Source organism: Musa acuminata, unplaced genomic scaffold (assembly GCF_036884655.1).
Source record: "Musa acuminata AAA Group cultivar baxijiao unplaced genomic scaffold, Cavendish_Baxijiao_AAA HiC_scaffold_1137, whole genome shotgun sequence".
Lineage (NCBI taxonomy): Eukaryota > Viridiplantae > Streptophyta > Magnoliopsida > Zingiberales > Musaceae > Musa > Musa acuminata.
Genome location: NW_027021349.1, coordinates 90,137 through 112,304, shown reverse-complemented (window position 1 = coordinate 112,304; position 22,168 = coordinate 90,137). Strand labels below are relative to the sequence as shown.

The following is a 22,168-nucleotide window of genomic DNA, read 5'->3' as shown; positions in this document are numbered from 1 at the left end:
CTTTTGATCGAGATATGACACTAAAATAAATTTTGACATCTAATAATAAAAAGACTTATATAGATGCAGAAAGTTACATTCTGGGCCAACCCAGACGTTTGTCCTAGATCTAAAATATAAAAAAGGAAAAAATTGTATGTAATAGTAAACCTTGAGTTGAATAAAAAGAGTGCTTCAAGATGAGGTTTGAGAAGAAACATCAAATAATAAACTCATGTTGAAAGGAGAGTGATGGTAAAATAAGTTAGCATTCATGATTTGTCTACTTGAGAAATTACATTATATGATAAAATCATCCAAAAACATAAACCTTTGTTATAGATCTAAAATATGGAAGGAGAGTGATGGTAAAATGTGTGTTGTGTGTATTGTGAGTGTGTTTGTGTTGTATGTGTGTGTTATTTGGTGTTGTGTTTTGTTTGTTATGTATATATGTGTTGTGTGTATATATGTGCTGTGAGTTTGTTTGTGTGTATATGTTGTATGTGTTATATATATATCCGATAGAACAACTTAAAAGATAAAAAAGTATCGCTAATTTTTTCAAGCTTGTTGCAAGTTCAAAGTATTATTTGTACAAATAAAAATCCCCTTCTGATTTCTTCTTCATATATATAGATACAGGATCTATGAGACAATTACTTAGAAGTACAGTATAAAAACCAATACAATAAAGGAAGACAACATAAGAGCTTAAGCTAGCCCTCACATGTCAACCATATAAAAACCAATACAATAAAGGAATATAACAGTAAAAGTATTCATATATCTCTCCAAACTCAGCAAAAACAGAAGCATCAATAGATATTCATCCAAAATTACTCTTTTAAGAGTACAAGGAATATCTAAATAGATCTCCCCTCTTAGACACAATATCCTTTACATGAATCCATCTAATATTACTACAAATTGCCTCTACCTTAGAAAAGGAAGATTTATTAGTAGGATGTAATGATCAATGAATGATAGTATATATACAAAGAGTGGAAGAGGGAGTGAGAAAGAAAAACAAAACATAAGACGTTAAAAACCTCTATCTGTTTAAAATATGCATATCGTCCCAAAAGTGCCACATTGAGTTGTCAACTTCTTTGAGAGTGAACAAATAAATAAAAACACAATGCTGAAAAGTTGACTATTAAAACCATGGACACTCAAAATTGCTCCCTCAAGATCTGAACCTCTCGATTTTTATTCCGTACAAAAAGAACTTTTGAGACAAAAATACATCAAAAAATTCTCATTTATAAGATGAATAAAGTTTTCAGCAAGTATAATTATGTCTGAAACTTCAGATGACGATGATCTTTCATGACAAGCAAATATAATGTTCAATCCCAAGGTGGATGATCATCTTGACTAGTTCGAGGTGGTTCAGGTTTCCATTCTGGTTTCTCATCCCAGTATATGTCATAGTATATGTGGCCAGGGTCACGGTTCTCCACGCAACACCACAATCCGACGTATCTCTTCATGCGATTTCTAAATTTTACTTCTCTTGCCTAAATCAACTCATCACGTTATCATCTAGAACAAAATAGTGATATAGAAAAGGAATTTTTAGCCAAAAAAAAAATGTACGATAATGCTTACCTCATCATTGAACCCTTGGAAGGCATTCGCCATGGATGAAAAGTGCAAGACTTTGATATCTTTGTACTGGGAGAATACTTGCATGTACTGTAAGACAAATTAGCAAACTATTTAGCAAAGCTTCTTAACTTTTCTAGAGTACATCAGTAAAAGCTTCAAGCATCTACCCTTTTCATGGAAAAAAAAATACAAAATAATCATATCCATGTGTCATGACCATGTCTGATTAACTATAAGACAAAAAAGTAACAAAGTCCGTTAAAAACACAAATACACGTTTCTAGAGCTTGTAAGAAGAAACCAGTTCTTTGCTCTGCTTTTTGGCATTGTATCAAGAGGCCTTAGAAGAACACATAGAATATGGACAACAATAGAAAGTCAAAGGTTTAAGGTTCCAAGACTAGAATACTAAGTTGTCTGCTTTCTAACTGACCTTTGCTTAGTTAATACCATTAGAAAATGTGCTCCCACCAAATGAACAGACAATCTTATCCTACCACCATTATTATTATGATCTTAAACCATTACATAATCAAAATTTAATCATTAGATGTATGTACCATCTGCTCAGTGCTATTTCTGGGAAATTGGATGAAACCACGGCTAGTTGTTCCATCGGATATATTGCATCCTTTGGAATGTGCATCACAAAGTTGAACATTAAGTAATGATTCCTTCACCTGAATCCATAATAAAAAAATGTTATTGGGATTGAAATATATGTATGAGCCACTGAAAAACTGTACGAGCTGCTAAGTATTGCATATTGATACAATAATATTTTTACATGTTTGGGCACTGATGGATTCTGCAGGAATGAGTACTCCCTGAAATGAATTTGTGGTCCAAACTCTTCTTCAGAAAGGCCATGGAGCATGGTATGAATCTGCAATGGTGAATCAACTCTAATCAGATGATCGAAATTGTGGCAACAGGCGTAACAATTATAACATGCAAAAAACAGTTTACATGCAGTGGAAGAAGAAAAAAACAAGCAGTGAGATGCTGTAAATATAATCAAGCATATACTTCCATTCACAAAAGACTGTCCTTTTAAAATAACTAATTAATACTGACAACAAAGACTAAAAAAATTTATTCCCAACCATTATAGATGGGATTGCTAATGGATCTCTTCTTTGTTGCTATGCTCGGTATCAAGATTTTAAATACTGGTCCAATACAAGTTTTCAACATTTGATCTGACCATTATGGTACTGGTATATCAAGCAGTGTATTCTTTGTTACATTGTTACCAAATGAAAAGAAGAAATTGAAGAACAAAAGCAACGTAAAAATGGATAAAGCATAGAGATTAGAGAATACCTATTTTATTGAATCTAAAGAAGATAAAACTACACTCTATGATCAAAGGACGAACAGAAATTGGTATCAAAATCAATTGGTTGAAGGAGAATGGATGAAATGTTTCGGGAAAATACAGTACACAATCAATAAGTTGAGCATGTGCAATCAGCTTAATTTGAATCGGAGAGTAAAAACTGATATGACAAACTGCAAAATCATCGTACATGACATCTTATAAGAAATTTTCCTCATGGAACAGGAGACCTACCTGCAAAATTATAGCAATTGAAAGAGATTTAGTCAACATATGTTTTCTTAGAAGTTAATTGTAGCAAAGCAAATTATTTTTTCAATAATTACAATTTCCAAGAACTTGGTTATCCGTTTAAGTCAAACGAAGCTAAGGAGACTATAATGCATATTAATATTTAAATTTCAATGCTAAGGATCAGTTTTGTTTTGGAATAACATCAAGAAAATAATTTATAATTACTGGAATTATGGAGCATGGCATTTAGTAGAACAACTACCTCTACCCCTGTGTAATAGGAAAGCTCATCATGATTCAACTCTCAACAGGCCCAGAGTATAGAACAAATAAGAAAGTAAAAGCAGATGCAAGCTGATCCCTAGAAATAAAGAGGTATTTTCTTATAACTTGAACCAGGTCTTCTATGTCACAGGAGCAATCTTACTTTTGTAACCAAACTCACCCTTATTCCAACTTGCCCCTCTCTAATCTAAGTTATATTTAAACTAAAACAAGCCACATTAAACAATATTACTACTATCATATTCTGACCTTAATTAATTATTATTTATCTTTTCTCTCTCAACACCATCCTCCTACTCTACGAGAACCCATTTCAATGTCCACTTATAGAAAACTTGAATTAAGGTGACTAAAGCTCGTCTATAGTACTTGTTGATGATTGTCAAACATACTTGAGCTTCTCATGTAATGTTATCAAGGTCATATTTGGTATCATGAATGCATATTGTTTCAAATCCCAAAAGTAAGAAATTTGACAACCAACGAAAGAACCATGTTTGATCGTCTGATAGAGACTTAATTTCTAAAAATTTGAGTAGAAAATTTAAACTTGCTTGAGTGATTCACTGAATAGTCAAGATAGGACGATTCTTGTTCTCTCTAAGACCAAACTAAAGTTTGTTCAATCAATTAACGGATAAGAAGAACACCCATTCATTTATTGAAAAAAAGTTCTCTGATTTTTCAGAATAGGGAATTGTTTAAACTTATTTCGGTGATTGGTCAATCAATTTTCTGCATGGATCTAAATATCACAGCATATCATTACAAAGTGTACCATATCAGGCCAACTGCTTAATTTTACAAAATGTTTAGTACTTTATCAGATGTACCAACACTTCAGATCATACTACTGTACCAAATGGATAATGACGCAAGGCAGGTGTCTAACTTTTAGTTCCTTGGCTCTTAGAGCACTTCGATATTGCATATCTTCCATCCCACCTCATCTCTTCATCTGCCCATCCTACTTCATCTGTTGAGAGTTAAAATTCTCCATTCCTCTTGTATCATCTTTATTTACAACAGGGAATTTAATTTACTATGGATCAGTCCGAACTGACCGTTATTTACCATGACATGTGTACTTAATCTTTTACTGTAAATTCCAGATAGTATTGACCAGTCTGTGCTTGAACCGGGCTGCCAAACACCCAAAGTGACTGTTTTTTCTTTAAACACCATTGCCTGATGCGTAATGGCTCACGACTCGCAAGTGTCTCTATTGTCTGTCGTTCAACTGCCCTACTGCCTACCTCATCTTTGATGTCTCCTCCTCTTCTATGGACTTCCTCTTTCTTTGACTTCCTATTCCTTCTTCCTTCTTATTCTCCCTTAGTGTGGTTCATCTTATCGGTTCGTACCGAAGTATTGACTGGCCATCGATACGGTATGCACCAACATACCGACACATGGTATAATGGGATATACTAATAAACCGGTATGTACTATGTACCATCTATATCGGTCCTCTATTGGATCGGTATGTACCGCCCATATCGGGTAATATGCCACAGTACAAAAAACCTTGCTCCCTACCACTTCCTTCCTCCTCCCCCTCCTTCCACACCTCTCCCAATAGAATGGCATTCCGTGTGTCGATACATTGGAACAGACCAGACTTGTACCAATCTGTTCATAGACTACCATGGGCCCAATACCCAAAATTGAAAACCTTGTTTAAGATCATTGGAATTCCTATACAAAATTGCGCATGGCAAGTGGCAAAACGGAACACTATGGAAATTAAGTTTACAGTATTAAAGGCTAAAAGCATATAGCCATAAACATCAAAAACTAGCCAAAAGGAAATTAGTCTATTCCCCAAAACCCTAGTGATTCATCAGCAGGGAAAATCTGATTCCATACATCATGAATGAGCAGGAAGATCCCACATTGTTCTGAGTATTTTAATAACCACATCAATGCAGGATAATGGAGAACGTGCAGGTATAAATAATTCAAGTAAGCCAAGAGCAACAAGATCAAATAATTCAGACCACATAAACAATCATCTTAAAATCGAAGATGCAAGAAATTTGACTTTGATCTATTTGTAAGCACACAACTCATGCTAAAACTTTTTCTCATGGTTAAAGTCCTGGTATATGTACTATTTGAGGACGAGCTTTCGTACAATGATAAGGTTCATCCCAAGCAACCTACCATTTTGCTGATCCTTTGGATTTTTGAACTCAATGGAAAAGAGCAAATAGAACCCATAATTTTATGATCCAAGTTAGCAAGTGAATAGCACGAACAGATAATGAAGGAAAATGCCCATCCATGGATAATGTGTTAGAGAACTAGCAAGAGAATGCACAATCTACATACTAATCTAACAAATCTAATTACCTCAAACAAGTGGTCCATAGGGCATACAAAAGGTTGCTTGGTCAGTGTCCCTTCCAAAATACCAGGATGTCCAAACCACATTCTTTCAAACCTGCACCATAATGGAGGCATTACCTAAACATAGACAAGGAATATGAGTCAGAATTATTGCAACCACAGCAGTCAAGCACGTTGAATAATAATTTCACAACAATGTCCTGTCCAAGGTTTTTAATTTTGTACCATATCGATGTACCAAGCTTTGCTCGGTATGGTACGGTATGGCGTACAGAGCAATATGCCCTGGTGTACCGCTCGATATATGTATTTTCATATACATATGTATATAAAAATATGTTTATATACGTATGTTTACTCATAAACATATGTATTTTTATATACATATGTTTATGAGTAATAATTACTATAAAAATTGTTTATAAAAATATCCCCTTCCATCTCAAGAGATGGGAAGGGGGTGATGGTGGAGCGGGTGAGGATGTGACACGTCGCCTCCATCCCCAGCTCGAACTCATCCCCCGTGAGGCACTCCGCAATGCTCTTGCGATAGACGAATCCGACAGGAATCTAGCCCCGGGAGAGCTCATCTCCCACTCCCCCGCCGCAGCCGCCCTCAGTGACTGTGAGGAAGAAGACCAAGATGACGACGAGAGCGAGCAAAGGAAGCACAGTCCTACCTGGGTCAGGATCCCTTCCATCACTGTCGATCGCGACCTCCTCGACCACAACGGCCACGATCCCTCCGCACCCTACCGTGTTTCGCCCGACGGAGCGAGGACCCGCCCCCTACCATGTTCCGCCCGACAAAGTGAGGACCCATCCCCTACCGCATTCCTCTCGACGAAGCGCTTCTTCTTGTCCCGCCACGTCCAACTCTCTTCTCCGTCATGCCTCCTCTGTCCAACGAGCGCCGCAGCCTCGTCTTCCTCGCCGTCATGCTCCTCGTTCTATCCACCAACTGATACTGCCCGGTAGCGGGCGGTCTGCGTACCGGTCCGCTGGTGGACCAATACGAGCGGTACAATTCAAAATTTAAAACCTTGGTCATGTCAATTGTTAATGTGTCAAGTCTTTGTGTTTTATGTTGCTAAAGTGTAACAAGCCTCATATTGCATATTGCAGAAGACTATGCTCGTTGTGCTGATGAGAACAAAGTTGACCTTCCATCCTTATTCTATGATAGAATCAGGATCTCAAAAATTAGACACAAAATTCAATTATTTGATACTCCATGATTTTCCAAGAAGCAACTCCCGTTAACATTACTATTCTCGAGCAATAACTAATGAATAATAAACTCCTTAAAAAAAGGATTTTGAGAAGTAAATGGTTCTCAGCTCAATGGCCATTTGGAATTTGATTAGATGATAAATTAATTGCACAATTTAATGAAATGTTTATCAACATCTGCATGGACAAAATGTTTGGACGACATGTACATCCATTGTTTTCCAAAGTGCACAATTTGTGAAAGGAGAAGGGATCTTTGAAAGATCCTATCTTCTGAAGCTATTAATTACCATAGCAGAATATCAAGGAAAAAGATCCATGCAGAATATCAACATCTGCATGGACAAAATGTTTGGACAACATGTACATCCATTGTTTTCCAAAGTGCACAATTTGTGAAAGGAGAAGGGATCTTTGAAAGATCCTATCTTCTGAAGCTATTAATTACCATAGCAGAATATCAAGGAAAAAGATCCCTTTAAAGTTTAAACTATGCATATAAGATATCTTTTATAAAATCTCAGCTGGTCAAGTTTAATTTTTTAATTGGTGAAACCTCACTCACCAGTGTTCGGTTCAACAGACAAGCAACAGCAAGTGCAGTCCTTATCTGCCTCAACTGAAACATGCAAATAAGAATGTCACTTGATCAGTTAATTACTTGGACATCTCTCCAAATCTCAATAAGAAATGCCAATGCTGATCTTTTTTTTATATTATCTTACCTGGTAATTAACCAATGAGAAGTGTGATTGTAAGGTATGTGGCCCATCCAGCAACAAACTCTTAGGAATACCAGGTTTGAATGATAAGAAACCTCCTGCAAAGACACACACGGAGGCAGAAGGATAACAAGCATGACAACATAACATAGTTTTTGGAAGAATTAAGCATAGAGTCCAGTAGCCTCGCAAGTAAACCTGATGAGATAGACACTACACTCTGGGATGTGTAGGGTGTGCTGAATTTTCTATCATCATTTCATTGATTGTGATGCTCTAGTTCTTGCTCCAGACCTCAAATAAATACAGTCATACGAAAGATTCTTTATTACAGAACTTTCAAAAATGAACACCATCCATTTACATGAATCTCATAAATTTTTGGCATTTTTGTGGTAGGTGCAGGTATATATTTTTGGCATTTTACATCTAATTATTGTGTTTACATGTTAGTTAGAATTTCTTTCTCACCTTCTCGGTATAGTATTCTTTATATGCTACTTTCAATTTTTATTCGAAATATGTTTCGATTTGGTATTTTTATTGTATTCTATATTAAGATCACTTTATTGACACCTAATTATTGTCTTAAAATGTTAGTTAGAATTTCTTTCTCACCTTCTCGGTATACGTATTCTTTATATACTAGTTCCAATTTTTATTCGATATATGTTTCGATTGGTATTTATATTGTATTCTATATTAAGATCACTTTATTGTTATCAATATTGATTATACTAGGCTCATTTATATGTGAGAAAGAACCCTAAATTAAGATTTTTTTATTTTTCACTGATTTTCAAGTACTTTTGTAGTATATTGTACACGCCGACATAATATGTGTTGATACGCTGATACAGACAAGAGTCATTAGTCCAGGCCTTGAATGCTGGTACAAACCAAACCATTTCAGATCGAGACTTGGACTGGTAGGGTCCGATACACGGTATTGTAGTCCTTGCATACTCCACATGAATCTATAGCTTATCAAGTTTTTCAATAGATAATTTCTCAAAAATTAAAGCGCTCAACACAGCATTGCATCTCAAAAATCACATAGCACTAGTACTGGTTTTCAGTATTTGGGCAAATATTTTTCACTTATTACCTATCAATATTACAACTCACTTATGAATTGTGTAGTAAAAGTCAAGTACAAAAAAAAAATAAGTAGTCAACCAGCTAAGACATTTAGCTTAGTATAAAAAAGATGAATTTTACCAAATGAGATGAGAAGAAAGAATACCTGGTGTATCATAATATGCAGGTTGGTCATAGAAAAGCATAGCCTCACGTAACCTATGGCGCTTTCCATCAGAACCTGCAAACTGGAAGGTAGTATGCACAGCATATGGTTCCAGTTTGAGCTGCTGGGGCATTGCCTGCCAGTTCATTTAAAAGAATTGTTACATGGTCATTCACATTTATTTGGTGAAAAGAGAGAGAAAACAATATAACAAACTATATAATAACCACGGTTGAGCAACAATGAACTAACAGCTCCAAGAACAACAACAACAACAACAAAGCCGTAAGTCCCAACTATTTGAGATTGACTACATGAATCTTTTGTTGCCATTGAGATCTGTAAAAATTCATATGTTTAATTAAATTCAGAGTACTTAAATCTTTATAGTTCTTATTAAAATCTTTTTTAGCCTTCCCTTACCCTTCCTCGTACCACTAATATTAATTATTTCGTCTCTTTTGATAATCGCATCCGGAGGTCTCCTAAGCACATGCTCATATCATCTTAAACGATTTTCTCATATCTTATCCTCTATCAAAGCTTTTTTATACTTAGTTGTTCACGAACAAAAATATTTTTTCCTATATTTCCTAGTAACTCCACACATCCATCTCAAAGTTCTCATCTCGACAACATAAACTTTTTGTAAATATTATTTCTTAACTATTCAACACTCAGATCTATAAAGAATTGTTGGTCTCACAACTATCTTATAATTTTTTTTCTATTATTAAAGGTATTCGATGATCACAAAAGACTCCTGATGTCCCTCGTCATTTTATTTTTACTCTATAAATAATATATTCATCAATCTCTCTATCTTGTTGAATAACTGATTTAAGATACCTAAAACTTTTACTTAAAGGGAATTCTAGTCTATCCAATTTAATTATATTCTCTTATTTACTGCTAGAAGTACTAAAATTACATTTTATATATTCAGTTTTAGTCCTACTTAATCTAAAATCTTTAGTTTCTAAAGCTTGCCTCCATAGCTCACGTTTATAATTAATTTCACTTAGGTTTTCATCAACTAAGATAATATCATCAACAAATAACATATATCAGAGAGGTCTATCATGTAGGTATCTAGTCAGTTCTTCCATTATCAATGTGAAAAGATAGGAACTTAATACAGATCTATGATGTAATCCTATGCTAATAGAAAACTCACTAGACACTCTCCTTGTAGTTTTGACACTAGTAACTATATTATCATATATATCTTTAATAACTTAAATATAATTAGTGGAATACCTTTCTTTTTTAAAACCCACCGTAATATATCTCTAGGAACTCTATTATATGCTTTCTCTAAATCAATAAAAACCAAGGATTTTAATTTTGAATAATACCACCCATACAAGGCAATACATATCGGTCCGTCAACAGACCAGTACGCGAACTGCCCGCTACCGGGCAGTATCAACCTAGTTGCGGCGAGGGAAGAAGCGTCAAGGGAGAAGACGCTCGAAGAAGAGGGAGAATCGGGAGAACCTCGATGCTTTTCAATCTAGCGCCACACCCACCCTTGACGATCCTGATTTAGCAGGTAACAGAGAGGCAACGACTCGGCTTCTTCTTTGTCACGTTCTTTGCCGAAGGCCGAAGACATATGCGACCTTCGACGTCTTCGCCGGATGCCGCAAATGAGGAGAAGACCGTGTTCTTCTTCTTGTCGCGTCGCGTCGCACCGAAGGCCGAAGATGTTTGCGACCTTCAACGTATTCGTTGAACGTTGCAGATGCGGAAAAGACCACGTTCTTCTCCTCGTCACGTCACGTCAAAGGCCGAAGACGTCTACAGCCTTCGATGTCTTCGCCGAAAGTCGTAGAAGACTGCGTTCTTCTCCTCGTGGTGTTGCGTCGAAGGTCAGAGACGTCTACGGCCTTCTATGTCTTTGCCGAACTGTCACGAACGGTCGTCGCGCACCCGCAACAACTCCGTTCAACGAACCGTTCGTCGCTCACACCCGCATGTACAGCTGCTTGACAGCATGTTTTCTCATGGTTTTGGGTCATTTTGCTTGTAAATATGTAAGTTCGAACAAGCTGCAGCGTTGCAAAGCGATCGCTCACCGAACCGAGCAAAACAGCCCCAAAACAGCCCAAAACGGCTCCGTTTTCGCGTGCCGCGGGAGGTGAGCGGAGTGCTGCCTCCGCTCACCAAAATGTTAGCCATCTCAGCACCCAGGAACCCCCCGGGTGGCACATGGCTGGATGGGGCTTCGGTTATATACCGGGCGTTGAACACTCTTTCGCAAGTTCGCACGTGACCTTTACGGGAACTTGGTTTTGCGCCCGGGACCAGGTGAGCGGCTATTTGTGGGCTTGCAGCTGTTCGTTCATCCTTGAAAGCCTTGTTTTTCTCCCTCTCCCTCTTTTCTCTTGTGCACACAAGGTGTTCGACGATTTGCTTGTAAAGCTTTCCTTTTCGCGAGACTTCGGGACTTGTCCGTTGCTCGTTCTTTCGATCTAACTCTCTTTCTCTTTTACAGGTCCTTCGGGACCTGCGAGAGGTTACAAAGTGGGCTGATCCTTGCGGAGCAAGATCGCAAGGGCGAAGCACGACTTTGGCAACGCAAGCTAAGTTCGCGTCTTTGCCACAAGGGTGACTCGCGACTTAGGCAACGCAAGCTAAGTTTGCGTCTTTGGCCGCAAGGGTGCCGCACGCCTTAGGCAATTCCAGCTAAGGTCATGACATTGTGGTATCAGAGCGGGCAAGCTCTTCGATCGAACAGCGAACGAACTTCGCAACTTCGCCATGGCAAAGCATCGTGGCGAATCAAGCAAGACGGGGCAAGCTGGACCCTTGCCCCAAGCAGCCGCAGGTGGGCTGCATGTGCACACTCGCTCCCATGCTGTTGGAGCCGCTCACGAGGATCGCGGCAGCGAACAGGATGAGCGAGAAGTTGGTAACTCTCCGCGAGCGGAGGAAGCGCAATCTGGTGCGCTAACTGGGAAAAAGAGTCATAAGGAGAGACTCACGACGGCGGAAACCCGCCTGGATGTTCTGGAAGCGAGCATGGAGGAACTCTACCATGGCCAACAAAGACTTGTTGGGGTAGAGAGCTCGCAAGAGGAAGCGGAGTCCAGGATCGACAAGGTCGAGGCCCTAGTCGACCGACTGTCCGATGACACCAAGGACTCCGTGCAGCACTTACAGGATGTTGTGGCGGAACTCACGGCAAAGGTGGCTATGCTCACAAGAACGCTAAATGCGGGAGGAGGCAACACCCGCGTTGCACCGCCACAAAACTTGAGGGCACCTGAGCCCCATGGATACGGAGGGGCCAGAGATGCCAAGGAGCTCGAAAACTTTCTGTTCGACATGGAGCAATACTTTCGAGCTACGAGGCCCGATTCTGAAGATACCAAAGTTTCTATAGCAACAATGTATCTGAACGGAGATGCGAAACTTTGGTGGCGAACTCGTTGGAAGGAGATCCAACAAGGTCGGTGTCGAGTCGACACATGGGAGGACTTGAAGCGGGAGTTGAGAACTCAGTTCCTACCGGAGAACACAGAGTTCGTCGCAAGAAGGAAGTTGAGACAACTCCGCCAAAGTACCACCATCCGAGACTATGTAAAGCAGTTTTCTGCACTGATGCTGGACATACAGGACATGTCCGAGAAGGACAAGTTGTTCAGCTTCCTTGATGGTTTGAAACCATGGGCTCAGCAGGAGCTGAATCGAAGGAATGTTACCGACGTGGTCGGGGCAATTGCAGCTGCAGAAAGGCTCACCGACTTCGTTTCCTCTGAAGACCCAGCGAGGAGGAAACAATCTTCAAGCAATCGCCCTCCAAAACATTCTCGAGGGAAGGAGCTCGGGGGCGAACAGAAGAAGAAGAGCTCCCACAAAGGGCCGAACCCGAAAGGCAAGGCCTCAAAACCGGGAGGATGCTTCTTGTGCGGAGGACCGCACATGGTAAGGGAGTGCCCACAGAAACAGGCACTCAATGCTTTGACGGCTTCCATCCACCCTCCCCGATCGGACAAGGACAAAGCTGTTGCCCTTAGCTCAAGCAGTTCTGAATCCAGCAGCGACGATGAAGAGTCGCAAGGACCCCGAATGGGAGCAATGTGTTTGTTGAACGCTATGCGGGGTCAAGTGGGGGAGAACATGAAGACGAAGGCACAAAAAGCAGGAAGTAGTGAACTGATGTATGTGGACATCAAGCTGAATGGCCAAACGACCCGTGCAATGGTGGACACGGGCGCTACCCACAACTTCATAGCCGATCGTGAAGCACAGCGACTTGGGTTGACATTGGAGAAGAGCCCAAGCCGAATGAAAGCGGTGAACTCGGAGGCCAGGCGAATCTCCGGGTTGGCGAAGGGAGTTCCCATCAAAATCGGAACATGGAGCGGGAACACCAACATGATGGTCGTGCCACTGGACGACTTCCAAGTGATTCTTGGAATGGAGTTTATGCACGCGGCGAAGTTGGTGCCGATGCCGTTCTTGAATTCCCTATGTATGATGGGAGGCGATGACCCCTGCGTGGTTCCCGTCTCTCGGAGAGGAACCAAGGAGCCCCAACACATTTCGGCATTACAATTAAAGAAAGGGGTGCGAAAGGGCGAACTGACATTCGTGGCTGCTATGAAGCTAGAGCCACTCAACGAAGAGGCCATTCAAGAACCTGCTGTGGTGACGAACGTCCTGAAGGAGTTCAAAGACGTTATGCCACCCGAGTTGCCGAAGACTCTCCCACCACGCAGAGGCGTGGATCACAGTATCGAGCTGGAGCCAGGAGTCAAGCCTACAGCGAGACCACCCTACCGCATGCCCCCGCCAGAGTTGGCAGAACTCAGGAAGCAGTTAGGTGAACTGCTAAGCGGTGGTCTCATCCGCAGCTCAAAAGCACCTTTCGGAGCTCCAGTTCTCTTTCAGAAGAAACAAGATGGGAGCCTCCGATTATGCGTCGACTACCGAGCCCTCAACAAAGTAACAGTGAAGAACAAGTATCCCATCCCGCTCATTGCGGACTTGTTCGATCAATTGGGCAAAGCGAAGTATTTCTCAAAACTCGACCTCCGGTCGGGGTATTGGCAGGTGCGCATTGCTGAAGGCGACGAAGCAAAGACTACTTGTGTGACCAGATATGGAGCGTTTGAGTTCTTGGTGATGCCTTTCGGCTTAACCAACGCTCCGGCCACATTCTGCACTCTCATGAACCAGCTATTCAAGGAGTATTTGGATAAGTTCGTGGTCGTCTACTTGGACGATATCGTCGTCTACAGCCAAACGCTCGAGGAGCACGTCAAGCACCTTCGGACGATTTTCAAGGTTCTCAGGGAGAACACGTTCGTAAAAAGGGAGAAATGCTACTTTGCTCAGACTGAGATCCTATTCTTGGGGCATCGAATCGGTGATGGCTCCATTCGGATGGATAAGTCGAAGGTGCAAGCAGTTGCGGAATGGCGAACTCCAAAGAAGGTGCCAGAGTTGAGATCCTTCCTTGGTTTCGTCAACTACTATCGACGCTTCATTGCGGGATATTCGAAGCGGGCAACCCCACTGACGGAGTTGCTGAAGAAGGAGCAGCCTTGGAAGTGGTCTAACAAATGTGAGATAGCATTCCAAGATCTGAAGGCTGCTGTTCTAGAAGAACCAGTGCTCAAATTGCCAAACTATGGAGAGCCCTTTGAAGTCCATACAGATGCTTCGGACTTTGCTATTGGTGGAGTACTCATGCAAGAAGGTCATCCGGTGGCCTACGAGAGCCGCAAAATCAACGAGACCGAGAGGCGTTATCCAGTGCATGAGAAGGAGATGACAACGGTGATCCACTGCCTACGAGTTTGGCGACACTACCTCCTCGGGTCGCGATTTGTGCTGAGGACAGACAACATCGCCCTGAGCTACTTCCAAACTCAGAAGAAGCTCTCCCCAAAGCAGGCACGGTGGCAGGACTTCCTGGCCGAATTTGATATGGCAATGGAATACAAGCCCGGGAAGGCGAATGTCGTGGCCGATGCGCTGAGTCGAAAAGTGGAATGCGTGAATGCTGCACAACTGGAAGGCAGAGGCCAAGCAAGTCAGTTACACTCCAACTTCCTTTCCCGAATCAGAGATGGACTGTATAGTGATCCCCAGGCAGTTATCCTGATGTAGCTCATCAAAGAAGGCAAGGCACGACGATTTTGGGTCCAGGAGGGACTTGTTTACACAAAAGGGAATAGGGTTTATGTTCCCCGAGTGGACAATTTAAGGCGTGAACTCTTAAAAGAGTGTCACGATTCCCTTTGGGCTGGACACCCCGGCATTCACAGAACGTTGGCTCTCGTGGAGAGGGCCTTCTACTGGCCAAAAATGGGGATTGATGTGGAGGAGTATGTTCGAACATGCCTTACTTGCCAACAAGACAAGGTGGAGCAGCGGAAGCCGGTGGGACTTTTGGAGCCGCTGCCCGTACCATAAAGGCCATGGGAGAGCATTTCCTTAGACTTCATATCAAGCTTGCCACCTGTAGGGGGACTCGGATCGATACTCGTGGTGGTCGATCGGTTTTCGAAGTATGCAACTTTCATTGCTGCTCCCCTACACTGTTCAGCAGAAGAGGCGGCCAGACTGATGATGAGGGACGTAGTGAAGTATTGGGGAGTCCCACACAATATCATTAGTGATCGAGACGCTCGGTTTCTGGGACGGTTCTGGACCGAGCTATTCAAATTGTTGGGATCAAAGTTATACTTCTCTACAAGCCTCCACCCCCAGACGGATGGTCAGACTGAAAGAATAAATTCGCTCTTGGAGCAATATCTCCGGCACTACGTGAGTGCCAATCAACGAGATTGGGTGAAGCTGTTGGACATTGCCCAATTCTCCTACAACTTGCAGCGGAGCTCTGCGTCCAACAAGAGCCCCTTCGAAATTATCACAGGACAACAACCGTCGACTCCGCACACCATGGCAATTGGGTATACTGGAAGTAGTCCTTCAGCCTATCATTTCGCAAAGGAGTGGCATGGAAATGCAGATATTGCGCGGGCTTACTTGGAGAAGGCGGCAAAGAGGATGAAGAAGTGGGCCGACTTGGGAAGGCGACCGCAAGAGTTCAAAGTTGGCGATTTGGTGTTGGTAAAGCTCCAACCAGCATCACTCCAATTCTTCAGGAACAGAGTTCACAAAGGATTGGTGCGTAAGTATGAAGGGCCCTTCCCAATTATCAGCAGGGTAGGCAATGTTTCTTACAAGTTGCAGCTGCCGGCGTGGTTCAAAATTCACAACGTTCTTCACGCCAGCAACCTGAAGGCCTACCATTCGGATCCGCAAGATGCTTCTCGAAGTGTTCCAACTCGGCTACCTCCCATCACAGCCTCCTACGAAAAGCGAGTGGAAACCATTCTGGCGGATCGCAAGATAAAGCTACCCAACGGAGCGGAGCGGACTGAATACTTGGTGAAGTGGCGAAAGCTTCCCCGAACTGAAGTCAGTTGGGAGCCTGAAGACGCCATGCGACATGAAGAAGAAGTCATCAACAACTACCAACAAGCGTCGACGAGGGCGTCGACAGTTTAAGTGGGGGAGAATGTCACGAACGGTCGTCGCGCACCCGCAACAACTCCGTTCAACGAACCGTTCGTCGCTCACACCCGCATGTACAGCTGCTTGACAGCATGTTTTCTCATGGTTTTGGGTCATTTTGCTTGTAAATATGTAAGTTCGAACAAGCTGCAGCGTTGCAAAGCGATCGCTCACCGAACAGAGCAAAACAGCCCCAAAACAGCCCAAAACGGCTCCGTTTTCGCGTGCCGCGGGAGGTGAGCGGAGTGCTGCCTCCGCTCACCAAAATGTCAGCCATCTCAGCACCCAGGAACCCCCCGGGTGGCACATGGCTGGATGGGGCTTCGGTTATATACCGGGCGTTGAACACTCTTTCGCAAGTTCGCACGTGACCTTTACGGGAACTTGGTTTTGCGCCCGGGACCAGGTGAGCGGCTGTTTGTGGGCTTGCAGCTGTTCGTTCATCCTTGAAAGCCTTGTTTTTCTCCCTCTCCCTCTTTTCTCTTGTGCACACAAGGTGTTCGACGATTTGCTTGTAAAGCTTTCCTTTTCGCGAGACTTCGGGACTTGTCCGTTGCTCGTTCTTTCGATCTAACTCTCTTTCTCTTTTACAGGTCCTTCGAGACCTGCGAGAGGTTACAAAGTGGGCTGATCCTTGCGGAGCAAGATCGCAAGGGCGAAGCGCGACTTTGGCAACGCAAGCTAAGTTCGCGTATTTGCCACAAGGGTGACTCGCGACTTAGGCAACGCAAGCTAAGTTTGCGTCTTTGGCCGCAAGGGTGCCGCACGCCTTAGGCAATTCCAGCTAAGGTCGTGACAGAACGCTGCGGATGAGGAGAAGAAAAGGAGGCGACGTCGCCGAGGCAATGTAAGCCTCCTTTTCTTTTTTTATATTTTATATTATATATATATATATATATATATATATATATATATATATATATATATATATACTGAGGCAGTGTACGCCCATATAATACCGTAACAAGCAAACCTCGAAACATTGGTACGATACGAAAACGAACTTTGATAAAAACCATACACAAATATTTCTTTTTCTCCCTATACTTTTTCATTAATTGCTTTAATAAATAAATAGCTTCTATTGTTGATCTTCAAGATATAAAACCAAATTGATTTTCAAAGATATTTGTTTCAAACCTTATCCTACTTTCGATAATTTTTTTCCAAAGTTTCATAGTATCGCTCATGATTAAAATTCCTTTATAATTTGAACATTTTTGTATGTCACCCTTATTTTTGTAAATTGGCAAAAAAATATTTTTTTCAATTTAACAGGATAACAATTCCAAGAACAATTAGAAGAAAAGAATTGTTGCTTAGGATTCATATTATATGCTTTAAAACATAGAATAACATACAACATACTATACCATAACCACAATTGGATGAGCAACAATGAATTAACAGCAACAAAGCCAATCAAAAGGAACTACCTGGACAAAGTATGTGTGCCCACTGCAAAATATACTTGCTGGCAAAAGACCCAGCTTAAGGGTCCCATCATAAGCATAAAAAAGTCCACTTTCTCCTTCAAGTGATGGTCCTAACACTTGGTGGACAAGATCATTAAAGCCAGCCTGGTCCCATTTCTGGTCATCACTTAAAAGTATATCTTTCCACTCCTTAGCTAGCCTTTTTGCAGCATCAGTGGGACGCCAATGAAATATTCCAATATTGTAGGCAGTAGTTACTACAAACAATAGAAGGGGAAAATATTAATTAACGATCCTAGAACTATCAAAGTCAAATTTTGATTAAATAAAACTTTAAAGAACGTTAAGAAAGGGTTAAGGAAAGAAATGAAAGTGCAGATGCTGTGTATTAGCCTCATTTTGGCTTGCACCTTACGTGCCACTAAGACAAGTGCCATTTTGCCACAACATGTGTCAGCCATGTGGACATATGCAAACTTAAACACCAAGTTTTCTACAGTCTAGTTTATAGGCTCCTTCATAGAACCTGACATCAGCAACATTGTTTGATATCTTTGAACAACCATTATCACTAACAATTAAAAAGTAACTAAGATGATGTATTTGATAATACTAACTAAGATTCACTCGACGGTGAAATGAGTCATAAACAGAATGTCAGTTTTATTACTTATGCTCAATTATAAAGGACCTACCGAGTAGTTTATCGAGATAATTTTTGCTACAGGAAAGAAGATTGTGTGTAAAAATTTGTGTACATGATAAGGTCAAACATTTTAGATACTAGTACAAGTAATGGTACCCATACCAGAATCTTATTATATCAGTACAACTTGGCATATTAAAAAAAATCAAGAATGTTTAATATATCTGTACCAGCTAGTGTGGTTATTACTTATTATTAAGATTCGTCGAAATTAGTAGAAAATACCATTCTGCCAGACTTCCAAACTGTCATCAGTTGTTGTTGGTCTAATCTGATCGCTTGATGTTAACATATCTGCTTCAGGAAAACGAGCAAAATATTGAAGTGGGTTCTGTTCCAAGAAAAAACATATACTAAATCATTTATAATATGAGACAAGAAAAAACAGTAAAGAATGCTTTGAGTGAACTATCCAATTCAACAGATATAATTCAAGGACTGGTTGGGCCAAGAAAATCAACAAAAGAAATTTGCTTATATCCTGGTAAGTCCGAGGAAAGATTTAACTCTTGCAAAGCTTGATAAACATTGAGAGAATTTCATTCTTACTCTAACTGCATTACATACAAGAACAAGAATTGACCAAAAGATAGAGCTTGGGCTTTGGAAAGCCAGTTTTCCTGATACTGACGTGTAATTCCATTTGAAATCATCTTGCATCCTCAAGAGGAATCCAACATTCCAAACTAGAACTCATGTATTGCACTAATTATTTTTAATCCAAAATTACGATTTACATTATTAAGAACACTTATTAAAGTGTGCATTTGGAGGAGACCTACCATGCTACAAGAAGCTTTTGTGACGTAGCAAGGTGCACAATCCATAGTATTTTCTACGTTCATATGTTCATCCATATCCTTACTCCGTCACTTCTTTTCACTCAGTTGAAGATTAAAAGGCACGATATCCTAAATTTTTTGTTATATCAAGATTGGTCTAAACCCGCTAGGTTATCTTAAAAGGAAATGTACATATACATAGTAATTTGAAGTTTCCATCAATCATATTCCATACACATTTCAAGTTATTTCTAACTTTGTCAATTTAAATTATGTTAATATCATAAAATAGTCAGAATTGACCTGGGTGATGCTAATTTCTTGTAGCATGGTGAAATTTTCGAGTTTCCAAATATTAGCTACCATAAATTTGGAAATGGCAACCATATTTAAATCATGTCTCCAGTAACAATTAATATATGAAAAGTCTGTAATATAGGAAAGATAAGTATTGATTAAACGTGTAGGTCTTATATATGGTTTGATCCCCAGAACACACATACAGTCTCCAAGGTATAAAACTTCACGTGTGCAGGAACATTTGCTTATATTAGGTTACAGAAGGTTATATTGATGAAACTATTATAAGTTGTGCTAGGTGCTACATACAAGAAGGTACAAGAGAACATCTGTAAGTTCAGCTAACAAAGACAGACATCAAGATCTAAATTTTAGCATAACCAGAATAAGTAAAACATGAACTATTGATGAGATCCAAGAAAGGTTATAATGTTGTGACATTCTACACCTATGGACTATCAGATCAAAAATAACAGAATTGAAACTGGTGTATACCTTTAACCAAACCATATCTGTATCACACATTAGTAACTCATAACCAAAAGGTAGGAGAGCATTTATCAACAATACTTTTTCCCTTCCCATTTTGTGAAATTTGGCAGATCCCCACCCAACATCTACTGTTACCATTTTGCTGCCCATGTCAAAAACAGGAATCCCTTTCCAATACAAAGCCTCCAATAATTTGGTATCCATAGCACCTATATCCAAAAAGAGAACTCAGATAAGTGTTTTGTGAACTTTTTGTACATATGAATCTAATGTTGCTTAAGAGGTGCTTGACTTACCAACAAGAATGTTAAAAATATTAAGATCCGTTAGGTGTTTGACCCAATTCAAGATAAAGTCCAGGAATGCATGGTTCCCAAATGTCACAATGATGATATTATCTTTTGCACGGTGCTTCACCATCTCCTTGGTTAGTAGAAACGACTTCATACCAGGCATTTTACTATCAACAGGCACATCCCATATGGCTCTTGTGAACATGTCCGAAGGCTCTCTTTGCAGCCTTGGTGTTCCGGTTACTGTCAAAAAAAAAAAAAAGCTTCTTAGGTTTACTCAGATTGCTACTGAAAAGGTATAAGAATTCAAAATTAGTCTGTTAAGACAAATCTAATAAGAGCCTAACATCTAATTACAGCATAGCTCCTCTTCAGCCTTTCTTTAGTATGTTAAGACAAATCTAATAAGAGCCTAACATCTAATTACAGCATAGCTCCTCTTCTGCCTTTCTTTAGCATGTTAAGACAAATCTAATAAGAGCCTAACATAGAATGGTGAAAATCTAAGTAGAGGTAGAAATTATTATTAATAATCAAAGCAGAGATAGCAGAAATTATTAATTTTGTACTAATTTAATCAAGTCCTTGTCATTGTAAATTAAAAACATATATTTATCCAAGTGAAGCTTTATTGATCATAATAGCATCTAAGCCCGTTGAATAAGCAAAAAAATGCCAAACTGTAGAGCATTCACTCTTTAGAGTGATGCTTAGCAACAACAGAGACATTTCAGGGGACGTGATTTCTTATTGAGTATGTATTCAATCAAGCCACTGAAGATCCATTCATGGGTTCGCAGAAATCTATGGTTGTATTTCAACAGTATTTATTACAGAAAAGGTAGAAATAACTAAACGACCTTTTACTAACATATTACATGCCCTACAGACTTTCATCTTCGGTATTGCGGAACAAATCTATGAGAGCAGAACCAAGACTATCCTAATCTTGCGGAACAAAGATACACAGCATCGAAACAATAAGACTGATTGAAGAAGAAAAAGAAGAAGAATTTGACCGGATACCTTTCGGCGACGGGAAGTATTTTTCGTTTCCTCCATCGCCGGCGCCGGCTGCAGGTGAGGAAGTATAGACCGAGGAGAGAATCACAAAAGTACAGAAGATAATACCGGCAACAATCGTAGCATAGATCGCCAAAAACAGTGGATTGCACGTCGCCATAAGGAAGAATGCGATCAGACGTGTTCGGCGGAAGAGCCGTTCACGAACCCTTTAACAGCCGGCGAACCGCCGGCGAACCATTTAACAGCCGGCGACCCTTCAGCGAACCCTAACAGCCGGCGACCCTTCAGCCGAACCCTTCAGCCGGGCGAGAAGCCCTGCGAAGGGATTATTTATATTAAATTTAAAATATAAAAATTTTTAAATATAAAAATTTATATTATTATAAAAATAAAATTAAATAATTTTATTTATCTTAACATTATTAATTATAAATTTATATATTATAAAAATTTATAATAAAATTAAAAATTAAAATTAAAATTTTGTTTATCCTAAAAATAAAATTAAAAAATTTTATCCTAAAAAATATATATAATTTTATCCTTAAAAAATAAATTTTACCCTTAAAAAATAAAAAATAATTTTG

The 22,168-nt window shown here is 40.2% G+C and overlaps 1 protein-coding gene across 3 annotated transcripts; it reads right to left on the bottom strand.

Annotated features, from left to right (window-relative positions):
• Positions 1–1,168: 1,168 nt before the first annotated feature.
• LOC103974182 (arabinosyltransferase XEG113-like) lies at positions 1,169–21,879 on the bottom strand. 3 transcript variants are annotated; one of them, XM_065178880.1, is made up of 13 exons: positions 21,582–21,879; positions 20,559–20,798; positions 20,266–20,471; positions 18,914–19,019; positions 17,983–18,239; positions 9,008–9,143; positions 7,765–7,859; positions 7,605–7,658; positions 5,810–5,923; positions 2,381–2,479; positions 2,154–2,273; positions 1,594–1,680; positions 1,169–1,502 (listed from the first exon to the last, which is right to left on the bottom strand). In XM_065178880.1, exons 1-13 carry the CDS (start codon positions 21,736–21,738, stop codon positions 1,332–1,334), a joined length of 1,842 nt encoding a protein of 613 aa, XP_065034952.1. In that variant the 5' UTR covers positions 21,739–21,879; the 3' UTR covers positions 1,169–1,331. The 3 variants fall into 3 exon arrangements, with proteins under 3 accessions (XP_065034952.1, XP_065034953.1, XP_065034954.1); XM_065178881.1 differs by having other exon boundaries at positions 21,687–21,879; XM_065178882.1 differs by lacking the exons at positions 17,983–18,239; positions 18,914–19,019.
• Between the last annotated feature and the right edge of the window lie 289 nt (positions 21,880–22,168).